This window comes from Pteropus vampyrus, unplaced genomic scaffold (assembly GCF_000151845.1).
Source record: "Pteropus vampyrus isolate Shadow unplaced genomic scaffold, Pvam_2.0 Scaffold133, whole genome shotgun sequence".
NCBI lineage: Eukaryota > Metazoa > Chordata > Mammalia > Chiroptera > Pteropodidae > Pteropus > Pteropus vampyrus.
In genome coordinates this window covers 4,938,235-4,952,877 of record NW_011888914.1, presented here as the reverse complement: position 1 = coordinate 4,952,877, position 14,643 = coordinate 4,938,235, and the positions used below count along the sequence as shown (strand labels likewise).

Here is a 14,643-nt window from a genome sequence, read left to right as displayed (position 1 = left end):
TAATGTGATGCTAATAAGGTATGCAAAATTTTCCTAGACTGTTAATAGACTTGATAAATCTGTATGTATATATAATGATGACAGTGGTATATAACATTAACTACTGAAACGTATAAAAAGTCATTTTGGGAAAAGCTTATTCTACAGAAGGTGGAGGCTGATGGGCATCTCAAAATCTTGTACCCCTGTTCTTGTGAGGGCTGAGGTACCTTTATAATATTTTAAAACAATCCACATATCTTGAAAGCCATTCATTTGCCAATAAATTATTTCTAACATTGCTAAATGCTAATTAACATCTTGTAGTGAAAGTGGAGATTATAGCGGTTGACGTAAATACCTGTTGACACATCTAATATTTCTGAAGCCCTTTTGTTGTGCGAAGATCATGTAGTTAGAATGTCCAGAGATAAATATAATCAATGGTAATCATGACAATAAGGACACAGGCACAGACTTCTGAACATTACGTAATATAAATTATATTAAATTTAAATAAGAGTAACAATGGAAGAGAATAAACGAGCTGGAAGTTACAACGTTGCCGAAAGTAGTATCCGTTACTTTACGAATTCTGGGAACTCCTACAACTTTGACAGGCATGAATCTCTAAGTCTAACGCCAAATCTTTATTTGCCATCAAATCCCCGGGTTAGGACTACGGTTCCCAGAAGGCAACGCTCCGCTCCCTTGACTCCGCTTCTTTAGCCGGCCGGGAGTTGTAGTTTACAGAACCTCGAGTTTTACGCACTTGTCAGCAAGGACTCGGCTGTAAAGGTCTCTCCTCCGTCCGGGTCATTTTATTTTCGGGCGTAGCTCGGATTCCTGAGTCTATTCTTAGTGCTCGACGGACCAGGCGGAAGACCAGCTGTCGGCCGGCCGGCAAGGCGCTCTAGGCCGAGCGGTTTTCGTCTCTATGACCACAGGAGGCGGTCCCGCGTGTCCCGCGCAGGGAGCGCGGAGTGGGTGTGCGTCAGTTCCGCGCAGGGCTGTCGGGGAGCGATGGCTGCCCCCAGAGGTGAGGCTGCGGGCCACCGGGATCACGGGAGCCCGCGGGGGGCGGTGGCGGGCAAACGTCAGCATTTTCCCGCACCTGTCGGCGGCCGAGCGTCTTCGGCGCCCGCGGGCTGCGGGGTTGGCTGAGGCGTCGCGCATCAGGAGTTAGTTGAGCCGCACCTGGCTGAGCGCGCGCGCGCCGCTTGTCAGAGCAGCGGGGGCAGCCACCTTGCCACGGCGGCTGTCTTCTCTGCGGCGGACTCTGCGCGGGGGCAGTTCGGCGGCTCCGGACCGCGCCTGCCTCGACGAGCTGCTGGTGGTGGGCGGGAACTGAGTTCAGACAGGCCCGGGCTGCGGCAGACCAGGAGAAGTGTCGGGTCGCGGGTCCCGGCTGGGTCCGCTTCACCAGCGGGAGGCAGGACTGTTATCCTTCCTGGTCCGGGTCACCGCGGCTGCGGTCTCTTCTGCGCCTCCTGCCCCAAGGTTCTTAGAGGCTTAAGGGCATGCTCTGGGTGCAGAGTCTAAGCAGCGTCTGGTCTGTGTAATATCCTGTAAAAACATCATTGGGGCTTTAAAAGGGCACTGAAACCATAACGAGATAGAGAAAGCAGGCCTCCCAAGGAGAATATTGTATGTGGTTAGAAGGAACACTTTGATGTTTTGGGTGGAATGTAGGATCCAACTCCCTCTCCGCAGGGACTTAGAGTAATACTATTTGATGACCAATTGCCATTTAACTCCGCAAGCCCTCTTGTTTTGCTGAGTAGGATAAGTTAAGTTAGGACCAGAGCTGAATTTCAGGACGATAGATCAGTAGCAAGGAGAGGTTGGGTGACACCCAATTCTTTCTTCATCCTTCCCCTATAGAGCACTTGGTTCTGAATAAATGTTGAGTAGATATTTAAAGAATATCTTTGGTATGGGTGCTAAATTATTTCCCGGGTTGGAGAGTCTGCATTTATCATTTAAACCCTGCCCAGGGGCATTGCTTGTAGTTTCATATGCTTCTTTTATGCAGTCTCTCATTTCGAATAAATCCAGCTTTATGTCTCCCGCCTTTTTTTTTTTTTTTTTTGGAGCAACACAGAAAGTAAAGTAAAAAATTGTTTTGATAACAACGGGAACAGATTAATGATGAGCGACACTTAAGAATTAAAGGAGTCAAGTCATTATCTGAAAGACTAGTAACTATGGGTTTAGGCTATTGCTGGTACATACTTGTTGCGCCTTGGTCATTTTATAAGTCCTCCATGCCCACTAGAAATGTATAATCTTAACAAAAATGCAGTTGCCATAGCATCCTGGTATTCATAAAAGATTTATATGAAACTTACTGAATTTCCAGGTTTTCGGGTTAAATAATATCCCCTCTAAAATACAGTAAAATGTAACTTAAAAAATAACTTCAGACTGTGAATTTCTTCGGGGGTGGGGGAGCATTTTCCACACAGAAACAATGTGTAGGAGCTAATGGGAACTTTGTGAAGCAGAAAACAATACAGATAAGCTAATTTGCCAGTGTGCCAACTCAACAATGCAGTTAAGTTATGGGCTAGGTTTATAGTTACTGGCTGTGGGCACAATGTGAATACTTAGCAAAATTTACAGTGATTACATGGTACCGACTTTTGATATTGCACTGCAATAATTGAAAGTGCTAATAATTGATATTTCATTCTGGAGAATTTGTGAATGGAGTGAAGAACTTTTGATCTAATGTTAAACTGAAATTAGAGAAAATAATGCATAAAAAAATTAAAAGCTTTTTTAAAGTTTATGTTTTTTAAATGATTTTCCATACCAAAGCCCTATATGTTTTACAAATATCTAAACTTATTTGATTGCTCTTCCATTTAGATCAGTAGTTATTTTCAAGAACATAATGTATATTCTTATATAATCACATTGCAAATAGGTGTACTTTCAAAGTTGATAACAGTAATAATTACAGGTCAGAATGTATTTGTAGGCTGTAAATATTTGTTTTAGTGTTTAAACATTCACTATGTATTTAGGATCAGGAACCTACATAATAGCTAAAATAGTTTTTAGTTGAGCAATACTAACCTCTTTTATTTATGAAAGTGTTGATAATCTAGGACATGGGTTGGCAATTTTTTCTGTAAAGGACTGGATTTCATTTTGCTGTTGCTGGACAAAGAAGTAGGCATAAACAATTTGAAAACAAATGAGCATGGCTGTGTTCCAATAATGCTTTATTTATGAACACTGAAATTTGAATTTCATATAATTTGCATGTGTCACAAAAGGTTATTTTAAAAGTTTTTTTTAAATGTAAAACTATTCTGACCTTGCAGGCTGTATAAAAATGAGAGATGACATGTAGTTTGCTCACCTTTATCTAAATGGAAAGTGCTTTCTCCTTTACTGAGTAGTTAAAGGTTATTGCTATTTATTTTTGATGTCATACATTTTTCCTTTGTGTGGGAAGGTTTTAGAACAAAGGAAGCATTGTAGTGATCTCCTTCACTTCCTTTTACGTGAACGTTGCTTTTTGGCTCTTCAAATCTTTTGGAAAGAAAGTTTAGGCAGACACAAGCCCTATTTCTTCTGTTCTACTATATTTTTAGTCAAGACCTGATGTAATTTAAAAAATTTGCCTACAATTTACAAATCTTTATTGCCCCTGGTTAATACTTATGTTGAACCTGTAACCTTGTAAGTTCCTGCGTTACATATCTAAGGATAATTTGTTTGAAACTCCTGTTTTATTTCCTTATTTAAGTCATCTTCAAATTGTGGTTAGGCTCCCAAAAGCAGTGAACAAAAGCCTATTTAGTGCATATTGTAGTTATAGTCGCAGCCCAGAGTCACCCTGTGTCCCTTTGATTCTTAACCTGGGTTGTCAAAGTATGGCTCAGTGGCCAAATCCAGCCTGTCAAGTTGTTTCTGTATGGCCCATGAGCTAAGAATGGTTTTTACAGATGATCATTTGCAGCTGATTTGATGGAGCACTAACTCTGAAGACCAGTGAAGCAAAATGTTACCCCCCAAAGTACTTCCATTGTTCTCACTAGTAGAGCTTGTATTACAAAGCATTATACTCAATTATCATATTTTGAATTTGTCAAAAATGTGTTTTTTCTCTTGTTATCTAAGTACCTTCATGATATTCTTGATTTTACCTTGTGGCCTGAAAAGCCTAAAATATTTACTGTTTGCCTTTTACAGAAAAATTTTGCTTATTCTTATATAACCTGAGCCTGAAGATTTGAAAGAAGGTTAAGGATGAGAAGTGGGAGGTGGGTGAAGAAAGTTTAGTTTGAGTGTTAGATGATGGCAGTATCAGAACAGGGCTGGGAGTAAGGCAGGATGAGGGACACCTGGTACCCCAGTGTCTGCTCCTTTATTGAAGATATTGGACCCGCTCTGGTGCCTGGGTAATGGCTGCTGCTCCGATATACTTGCAAGAAGTTCTTAAATTGAGTGTTTATGAATTTTGTATGTGTCTTGCATTTCAAGTTTTATGGAGCTCTTAATACTCTTTTTGTTATGAAATATTTTTCCTGTATAATGCTATTAAATGAGACTTTATTATGATGAAGTTTTATGTTAAGCATCACTTTTATTATAAATTATAAAGAGATATAAAATATGCAACTTATAACATCCCAAACTAGAGTTAGTATGCCATATAATCTTGCATTTGAGGCAAAATCAGTGCCTAACCAGTTGATAGTCAAAGTCAGGTGTGTTTTGTGAACATATGTTTGTTTATGTTCATGTCATTAGTATTGTGTTGAAATAAATTTTTAAATATCATGGGTTTTAAAAAGTATATTGTGCTTGAAATTGGAAAGCATTAGAGGTATAACATTGATTAACTTTTATATACATTAATATTGTCTACTAAGTAATACCTTTGTTGCATGTATTTTCCAGAAAATGTCAGTTTATTATTCAAGTTATACTGCTTGACAGTGATGACCCTGGTGGCTGCAGCTTATACCATAGCTTTAAGATACACAAGGACATCAGACAAAGAACTCTACTTTTCAACCACAGCTGTGTGTATCACAGAAGTTATAAAGTTATTGCTAAGTGTGGGAATTTTAGCTAAGTGAGTATAAATACTTTGTAGTGTGTTAAATTGTTATTTTTCCACTTAAGGTATTTTCTTTATTGGATAATTCAAGCTACATCTTTATATGTTTAATTGCTCTAGAGCAGTGTTTCTTAACTCAGGGTGATTTTGCTCCCCAGAAGATATTTTTGGTTGTTCTAACTTGCGGGGTGGTAGTGGCATCTGGTGGGTAGAGACCAAGAATGCTGCTAAACATCCTGCCATGCAGAAAACAGCCCTTTACCACAGTTGTCTGGTCCCAAGTATCAGCAGTACAGAGGTCGAAGAACGCTGCTTTAAAGCTGGGGTTTGCAAGCTGTGGCCTGTGGGCTAAATTCAACTTGGTGCATATTTTTGTTGCAGCAGAGACTGAATGGCTCACAGATCCTAACTATTTAACATTTGGCCCTTACAGAAAAAAAAAAAAAAAATTGCTGACTCTGTTTTAGAGGAATATAATGATAATAGTTAACATCTCTTGAGTGTTTTCTGTGTTAAGTTTTAGGCACGGTGCTGCTACGTGCTTTTCGTTAATTAGCTCACTTACTCTTTATACGGTTTTAAGGTAAGTATTATAATTACCCCTATTTTACCTTTACAGCATCTGAGATTCCTCATATTACACTGTTAGTATGTGACAGCACTGGGCTTTGAATCAGTAACATCATATGAGAATCATTTTAGCTAAGAATGCAGTATAAGAGAGAGTTAAGAATAGGGGCTTTGGAATGAGACCTAATTTTAATCCTAGACTCTGAAATTATGACTTTGCACACATCTTAATTTCTCTAAGCTTTAGTTTCTTCATTTTTTTTTTAATAGGAAGAAATAACATAAGATTATTAGAATTAAATAAAATCCTGTAGAAAATCACTTAGGGAAAGATTTATGAGATGGGGACCCAGTGAGACTTCTTACAGGTTTCAAGATGCGAATTGTTCAGAGTGGGAAACCAGTGAGGAGTAGCATGTGTGTAAGCTTTTAGGTAGAAACAGATTACATTTATAGAAACATTACATTTAAACATTTGTAAATTTCATTTAACAAATATTAAGTGATTTCTCTGTGACAACTTTATAATTGGTACTGAATATACAGGTATGAATGAAATAGATGTGGTTTCTGCTTGCTTAGAACTTACTACTTAGGTTTAGTGGAGAAGACAGAAAATAAACCAGTAAACACACATGATTACAAATAATCAAGTTTGAAAAAAATATTGTAAAAATGGGTTGGCGAGGGAGGAAAGAACAGAAAAATAACTTGAGGCCAGAAGGTAGAAAGCTTAAATATATTTGAGTTTAAAATTTATCTTATAGGCAGAAGTACTGTGGCAGCCTAACTTATTAGGTTGCAAGTAGGGTAAAATCTCAGATCTATCTTTCTTAAGATTCATTTTAATGATTATTCGGCTTTCATTAGAGGATTCTTCATTAGGGATAATGTCAGATAAATGAGAGGCCTTAATGTACCTTTAAAAGGCAGTGTTCCAAAGGCACAAGTTTCTGTGTTTAAAACTCCAAAACAGCTTCTGTATAACAACCTAAGAGTTAATAAATTAAGAAATTCTTAAGGTATAACTTCTTTTAAGACAAATATAGGGTTGTTGGAAGACCAGGGATAAGGGAACACATTTCTTCTCTTTATTTCTTCCCTAATTTCCACAGGTAGAAAAAAGTGTGACTCAAGATTGAAATAAGATGAAGTTAGGTGTTTTAAACTGTAAGATCAAATCATGGTTCGTGTATTTTTTTGTAACTGTTAAGAATTTTTAAAAACCAATGTGCAAAAAAAGTAATGAGGCCTTTGGTGTAACTTAGCAGTTGGGCTAGTCTTCTGCCAATCTGCCTGCCTAGATTTTTTGTTCTATTTTGATGCTTTTCCAGCTTTGCATTGCTTGGTGTATAGTATTTCTTATTTTTCAGCTATTCAATGTTATAGGTATGGTCAGTTGTAGTTTGTTTTGTGGAAACATTTTTTGTAAATTATATCAAAAGCACAAAAATTTCTAAAAATTCACCAGACAAATCAAATAATAGTGTTATAATAGCAGTGTGGGAAAGCAATCATTGCACCAACATCATCAACATCATCATCAATAATTGGTTGCTGTGTCTGTCACCAGCATGATGTAGAGGCTCATAACAGAGCCTCTTTTGCAAACATTTACCTCCAAAGTACACAAAGACCAGGAACAGTGAAGAAAAAGTAAAGAATTAATAACATACAGAGTTTTGGTGGTTGGCATTTCATATTATATGGCTAACAAGAATTTGCCAGGAAGGAGAATCATTTGAAGCATTTAAAATACAAGGAGTTTCTAAGTGGAAAAAACACTGGCAAAAATTAAAACATGGAAGAAGTGAAATGCATTTGAAACTACTGGATTTTAAAGTGAACCTAATTTTTATGGAGAAATATGTTGGCAGATTATCATGTGCTTATTTAAAGTACATTGGTAGAAACTGAATACCTGCAATTCTTAACAAAATATTTTATTTCTTGGAACAAAGAGTTTACTTTTAAGAGGGCATACATGAACAAGTTAATTTCTTGGAATGATAAAAGTGTGAAAGATAAAGGAGAATTATTTTAACTTATGAGGTTACAGATTGATAGCTACAAAATGAAATGGAAGAACATTGTGATTGCTTCAGCTTATTCAGCAATATGTGGTGACAATTGATTTAATGAAACTAAAGCACAACTATCAGTTTGGGAAAGATACCCAGTGAAAATGTTGAAAGTTGGTTCTAGATCTTGAGAGGACAGTCGGCTTATGATAATTTACCTGAAGCAGTTTGAAATAGGAAAAAGATGAATAAATACATGGCCAGACTATGATTGGGCCAATAAGAGTGAATTGAACAGTTAGGAGTTGCAGCAAATGATAGAGGCTAGAACTTTACTTGTATCTTTTCTATTTTATGGTGTGAAGCAGCGAAGTGAAAGATTTTCCAGATATCCTCCATGCTGTTATTTCTTTTTCTTTTTCCTTTTTTTTTTTTTTTTTGGTGAGGCAACTCTTGGTTGACCTCACAGATTGCAAGGACCTTGTCAGCTTACAATCCCTTATTTTTTATTTTTTATGCCTACAGAACCTGGTCTTCCTAGGTAGTCTCCCTCTAAGTACTAACCAGGCCCTACCCTGGCATAGCTTCCAAGATCAGACAGGATCAGGCTTGTTCAGGGTGGCATGGCTGTAGACCATGCTGACATTTCTTTGTACACATATTAAAATTGGAAGTTTAAAAAAAGTATGTGGATAAAGGCAAATAGGATATTACATAGTTCATCAAAAAACAGGTTAGATGTCAGTGCTTTTTTTGCTTTGATGAAGAAACTTCTAAATATCAGAAAATATTTGTTACTTGAAAATTTTATGAGTTGATTTGTTATATACAAAGGAAACAAAAATTGATTTCATAATTTTAAATTTATATTTGAAAATTCTTTACCATATAATGTTAAACTGATTCTTTCTTTAAAGCTGTAAACATGAGATTAGACATTTTTCCTTTGTTTTCATAGCAGAAGCAATAGTTTTATCATCTGAGAGAAGGGATGACAATTTCAGGATATTGTGGGAGAATGTAAAAGAATTATAATAAGAAGAATGTGAAAGAATTATAATTAAAATAATGCATTTCCCCCATATTCCCAGGAAAATAAAGTTAATGTAAAACTTAGATAATATATTACTAAATTCTAATTTGAAATTTTTGGTGAATGACAAAAAAAGGAAAAAAATGGAATTACTATTTAAATGGAAAAAACTATTAGAGGAAGTAAAAGCTTCTTCCCTTCCCCTCACTCTACCCTATGATAAATAACTTTATAGAATTGATACAATTATTATTGCAGAACTTAGTTTTATCTGAACTATGCAAAGCTTAACTTCATTGTAGACCAGCCAGTTTGGCTGTTTATTTAGTATGGTCTCTAGAGTAACACTCTTTGCCCAGTAACATATTTAGTCTTGGCTAATGATTAAAGTAAATACATGACATTTTATACTATGTGGAGATGCGGGAGGCTGAGACTCAGGAAATGACTTGAAATTCTTAGTGTCTTGCTTATAATTAATGTTCACTTACAGGGAAACATCTCACTGCCACATCCAAATAATCTATTTTCCTTCCTCCAAACATTTTAAGCATATAGTCAGGTTATATCTGTTTCAGTATATTATTAAAAAGATTAATGGGATAGTCAGGTTCATTCATTTATTCATTCATTTATCAAGACTCAGTTATCAAGAATGTTCCAGATGTAAGAAATATAGTTTTAAACTAAAAAGGCACAGTTTTGTCCTCATGGAACTTATGCTCTAGTGGAGAACCAGATATTAAGCAAATAAATGATAAATTGGCGGTGTTAAAGATAAGTAGAGGATGCTGTAAATATAATAGAGGATCTCCATTTGGATTTGCAAAGCTTTCTCTCTGAAGGAATTACATTTAAACCTAGACCTGAAGATTGAGTAGCGGTCAGGCAAGAAAAGATCAGAGAGAAGACAAAGAAAACAGTGTGTTTGAAGTTCCCGAGGCAGAAAAGTCCTTCACTTTTAAATAACCACTAATTAGTGTGTCTGGAGTGTTATGAGAGTGCCATGGTGCTAAGGTGAAGGAGAGGGCAGCAGGATTGCAAGAGTGATCCTATGGGCCTGGGAAGGATTTTGGATTTTATTGTAAGTGCATTAAGAAATCATTGAATGGTTTAAATCGAAGACTAACATGGCGGCCTATTTTGCTTTAAGAGTCACTTTGACCCTTGAAGAGAATAGGATCAGAAGGGTTGCAAGAGTTGGGAGTAAGGAAGCTTAGTAGAGGCCAGAGATAATGGCCTACAATGACAGCACAGGCGATGAAGAGAAGTTAATGGATTTATGTTCTGGAAGTAGAATCTGTAGGATGTGGATTTGGATACATAGTCGATTCTTATTATTTGCAGTAGTTATGTTCTCTAACATCACCATGGACACTGAATTAGTGAATACTAAACTATTCCTGAGGGAAATACATGGTTAGGTTCCAGTGAGCCTCTGGTCACATTTCATCAGCTGATCAATATAACCTTGTTTTATGTGTGTTTCTGTTAAAAGACACCTGATTTAATATACATTATTGTTCCTTAGCATTAAACTCATCACTAACAGCACTGTAACTCATGCCTAAACAAAGCTTATCTAACATGTATTTTCTCCATAAGGCACATCACCATCTTCTTGCATGAAAGAACACTAGCCAGCACTTTAGCATTACTCTTGGGGGGAATTTTTAAATAGCAAAATCACCGCCCCCCCGCAAAAAAAAAAAAAACGTACAAAAATGCGAAAAATGTGGCACTAAAGACTGAGCTTGTGTACACTATGAGAGCTGAAACGAGAAGAGAGTGTTGTTGCCTTTTTTGACTCCAGCTGGGAATGTGAACATCAGGCAACTCAAATTTTTGCAGCCCTGTGTATGTCTGCTTATGATTGTGAAAGTTCTGCAAGTACTGATTTTGGGGTTACAAGTACATTTTAGTAGATAGGCAGATTCACTCATACAGAATCCATGAATAATAGGGATATTAGTTATAGTAGGGATAATAGCTATAGTAAGTGAGGGGAAAGGAGGTGTCAAGAATTGTATCCACGTTTCTTAGTATGGAAAAGTAGAGAAGTTTCTTTTTTTTTTTTGATAGGAATAAAAGCAGATTGAGGGAAGGTGATATCAGCAATTTAATCTGGGGTAAGTATAATGTAAAGTTTTTAATACTTTAGTAGGCATGGAGAATAGGCAAATGAATTAATGGCTCTGGAACACAGAAGGGAAGTTTGGGCTAGAGAAATAAATACAGGAGTCCTTATCACATGAAAGTATTTAATCTCAGGGAATTAGAAGAGATTGTTAAGAGAGTGTTCTTGTAAACGTGTTCTCATTTGCAATGTCTTTTGGCTCCATGTACCTTAAGTATTACTGTTTTCTGGACAATTTAACAGGAAACCACAGAACTAAAGAACAACATAATAGGTGCAGTGTGTTTAGATAAATGGAAGTCAGCTTGCTTAAATAAGGTGTCTGTCTGGTCTGAGGCAGACCAGAGGGTAAGCATAACTTAAGTGCTCAAATTAGGCAAATTAGAATCTTCAAGTCCCAAGAATTTAAGCAGAGGCAATTGTAACTCCAGGGATAGTTCCTGGAGCCTTTGGAGATCTGAAGTCTAGTTACACATCTCTTTTTGTGAGAACTTTGAGCCTGGAAATGGACTAAATGTAATCTCCGACTAATGAATTTGACCTTACTGAATGTAACAGCAAGGTTCCAGACCTGTGTTTTACTTGAAAGGCCTGTCTATGTCAGTTTGAGGTGGTAGGGAATTTCTGTACTTAGGGAATTCTATTTAGACAGAACTCAAGATGGCAATGCAAGTCACATGGCTGAGACCCCCCATTTTCTTTGGTTGTTTTTCTCCCTTTTCCTCCCTCTCTGGGGTAAGAGTAGTAGGGTTGCATACCTGAGGTATGAGTATCCTAACATTCACATTATTAGTATGGTGAGACCTTTGTAAGGCTGAAGGGTATATTGCTGGCTTGCGAGAACACTGGAAGATCATAGCTTAATTTTAATCCCAAACCTTTTCTTCGCCCTACTTATTTATAATATTTTAAAAAGAACTAATTTAAAAATTATAAACACAATTCACTTGAAATTTTTCTCGATGTGTTAAGGATATTTAACTTATTAGAAGAAACACAGACTTATTTCAATGAGGAGTGCCTGATATATCGGAGCAACAAAGATCATGGATTTCATTTACATTTCTTCAGAAAAAAGTAAAGCATATCTTTCAGGTTGTATTTAAAGAACAGAAGGTAAAGAAATATGCTGGTGAGGTCTCCAAGAAAACTGGGCAATAGATATGAGGAAAATAAAATATATTATTGCTACGATCTATAATAAATTAAAAGTTGTCTTATAAGAACCAAAGAATAATGCTTCCTTTTGGGGCTTTTGTGAAAAATGAATTTTTGCAAACCTAATGAGCAGATACCTAACATTTTTTCTTTAGAAAGCAAGTAACTTACACTCTAGAATACCAGCTGTTAACCACTGTTGAAACCTGCTTTGTAAAGTGCCAAACATCCTCTTTTAAGATTGCAGCAATTAAATTTACTGCTTTTAGACATTGAGGATTGTTATTGAGAATGACAGGCTGCCAGTGATGGCGTTAAGAAAACATTCTTTCCTATCTCCCCTTAAAAATAGGGGAGGGAAACACACAGGTAAATACAGTTAATTGTCATTTCATTCCTGTACCTCTATATTTAGCTGTAGTTATTATTTTGTCTTCTCTGATGAGATAGCTTAGGTTGAGGGAAGTTTTAATTTGTCAAAGACACCTAGAAAGTAATTGGCAGTGGTAGGATTAGAAGATAAATTCCTTGTTCTCTAATTTCCAAATTATGAGTATTTCAGAACAGTGAAATGAATAGGACAAAGATAAGTGCTTAGCACTGTTAGACATCTCAATAATTTTATTTTTTCTCTTAAATTTTTATTTCCAAATCTTAACTGACCATAACAATGTATCTTTTTTCTGAACTGTTTTGAGAGTTTTATACAAGATGCCTCTTTGTCCCTAAATTCTTTAGTGCCCATTTCCTAAAAACAGATATTCTCTTACATAATCACAAAATATCAACATCGAAACATCAGTGTTGATACAATACCATTATCTAATTCACAGACCTTAGATAATTTTGCCAATTACCCACTAATGTCCTTTAATAGTAAAATAATCACAGTTTACATCTAGTTGTCATATTTGTAGCTTTATTTTGTAGAATGTCCCTCAATTTATGTTCATTGAATACTTTCTTATGATTAATTTTAGGGTTGTTTTTTTTTTTTTTTGGTCAGGAATATCACAGAAATGATGTGTCCTCATTGTAGCATATCATGAGACATATTTACCTCATTACTGGTGATTTAACATTGATTTCTTGAAGGTAGGGCCTGCTAGGTTTCCCCATATAAAATTACCAGTTTTCTCTTTGTAATTCATAAGTATCTTGTGGAGAGATAACCTTGAAACTAGATAAATGTCCTGTTTCTTTTCACATTTTCACTTAATAGTTTTATTGTCCACTGATGTTACCAAATGGTAATTTGTAATTCCATCATTTCCTGTACAATTATTAGTTGGCATTCTTCTCTAAGAAGCCGCTGCCCACTCCTTCTCTGCCCTCCCCAGCATAGATTCCTGGATTATTTTATTGTATGGGCTAGAATCCATTATTACCTTTATTTATTTCGATGCTCAAATTGTCCTAGATTTAGGCAGTGGGATCTTCAAGCTTCCTCCTGTTTCTTTTTTGAATTTTCGTCAATCTTTGAGCAGTTTCCTTTTAGCATAGGAAGATGTTTAAGGCTTATCTTGTACTTTCCCTGCCCCAACCCTGAAATCATACATTTTTCCAAGAAGCTTTGTTCCTTTTCTTTTTTCAGAATGGTCTTTAGAAACCAGAATCTAGATGTTAGAGTGCTCATTGCTACTGGAGTATCATTGCTTCTAGGCCCTTTCAGCAAACAGAGCTAGGAAATGTGTGTGTGTGTGTGTGTGTGTGTGTGTGTGTGTGTGTTTATATAGACACCTATCTCTGTATGTTTATAACTATGAGTTATACATATATTTTGATACTTGTAATTCTGACCCAGTGCCAAAGAGTTGATTATAACCTCCTTTTCCATGTTTGTTCCCTTCTTTAGTGGCGATGAGTCTGGCTCCCATTGTCTTCAAGATATTTACTTACTTTCTTAACCCTAGGACACATAAGTAGATTTAGAATTTCTAGTATACAGTTGCGAAAAAACAAACCTAACTGAAGTTCAGTATTTGTATGTAGTTCCTTTTGCCTTTAGATTTGGAGCATATACTAAAAAGACTTTTAGAATACTTGGGTTCTTTTTCTGTTTCAGTGTAATTTAGTAATTTCTAAAAAAGGTTTTTTCGTTTGTAATTTTTTCATGCTTGCAGATTTTACTTATAATCTCTAGTGATTTTTAATTAGAAGTTAGAACTGCAGGACAAAAAGGGAGTGTGGGAAAGAATGGATGGCTACTTTACTTTGATGAATAAGATTTAAGGTTTACATGGTCTAATTGGTGAATTTCAGTTACATGCACTGTGTATATACACTGTTGTGTATATGTATGATTACATCAGATCACTTTTAAGTTGAAAAGAAAATTACTAAATCCTGTTTTGGAGGAGAAGGCAGATTAGTAGTTTGGTGTTGTAAAAGCTCTAAATGTGAATAAGTTGATTTTTTAAATCTTTGAAGTAAAAATTACCAATTTCCAAGTTATAATCTGATTGAAACGTAGAACAGTACAACATTTAAAATACTTTGGTTTTCCATAAAACTAATTACTAGTACAATTCACAGGAAAATTGCTGGTTACATGAATGCTTTACTAAAACCTGTCACAGCTATTAAGTCTGATAGTTACAATTTAAATCTGTCATTTGTGATGTGAAGAAAATGAATTAAGAACACTTTCACATCATCTTAG

At 36.0% G+C, this 14,643-nt stretch overlaps 1 protein-coding gene across 3 annotated transcripts in view; it reads left to right on the top strand.

The window, feature by feature from the left end:
* The first annotated feature begins 891 nt into the window (after positions 1 to 891).
* Positions 892 to 14,643, top strand: part of SLC35A1 (solute carrier family 35 member A1) — a 58,530-nt gene continuing 44,778 nt past the window's right edge. For all 3 annotated transcript variants that reach the window (XR_002782113.1, XM_023534808.1, XM_011367378.2), the window contains exons 1-2: positions 892 to 1,018; positions 4,900 to 5,077. Coding sequence is in view for 2 of the 3 variants with exons in the window: in XM_023534808.1 (XP_023390576.1) it covers positions 1,003 to 1,018; positions 4,900 to 5,077 (194 nt within the window). In the remaining variant the exon portion in view is untranslated. The remainder of the gene's footprint in view (positions 1,019 to 4,899; positions 5,078 to 14,643) is intronic.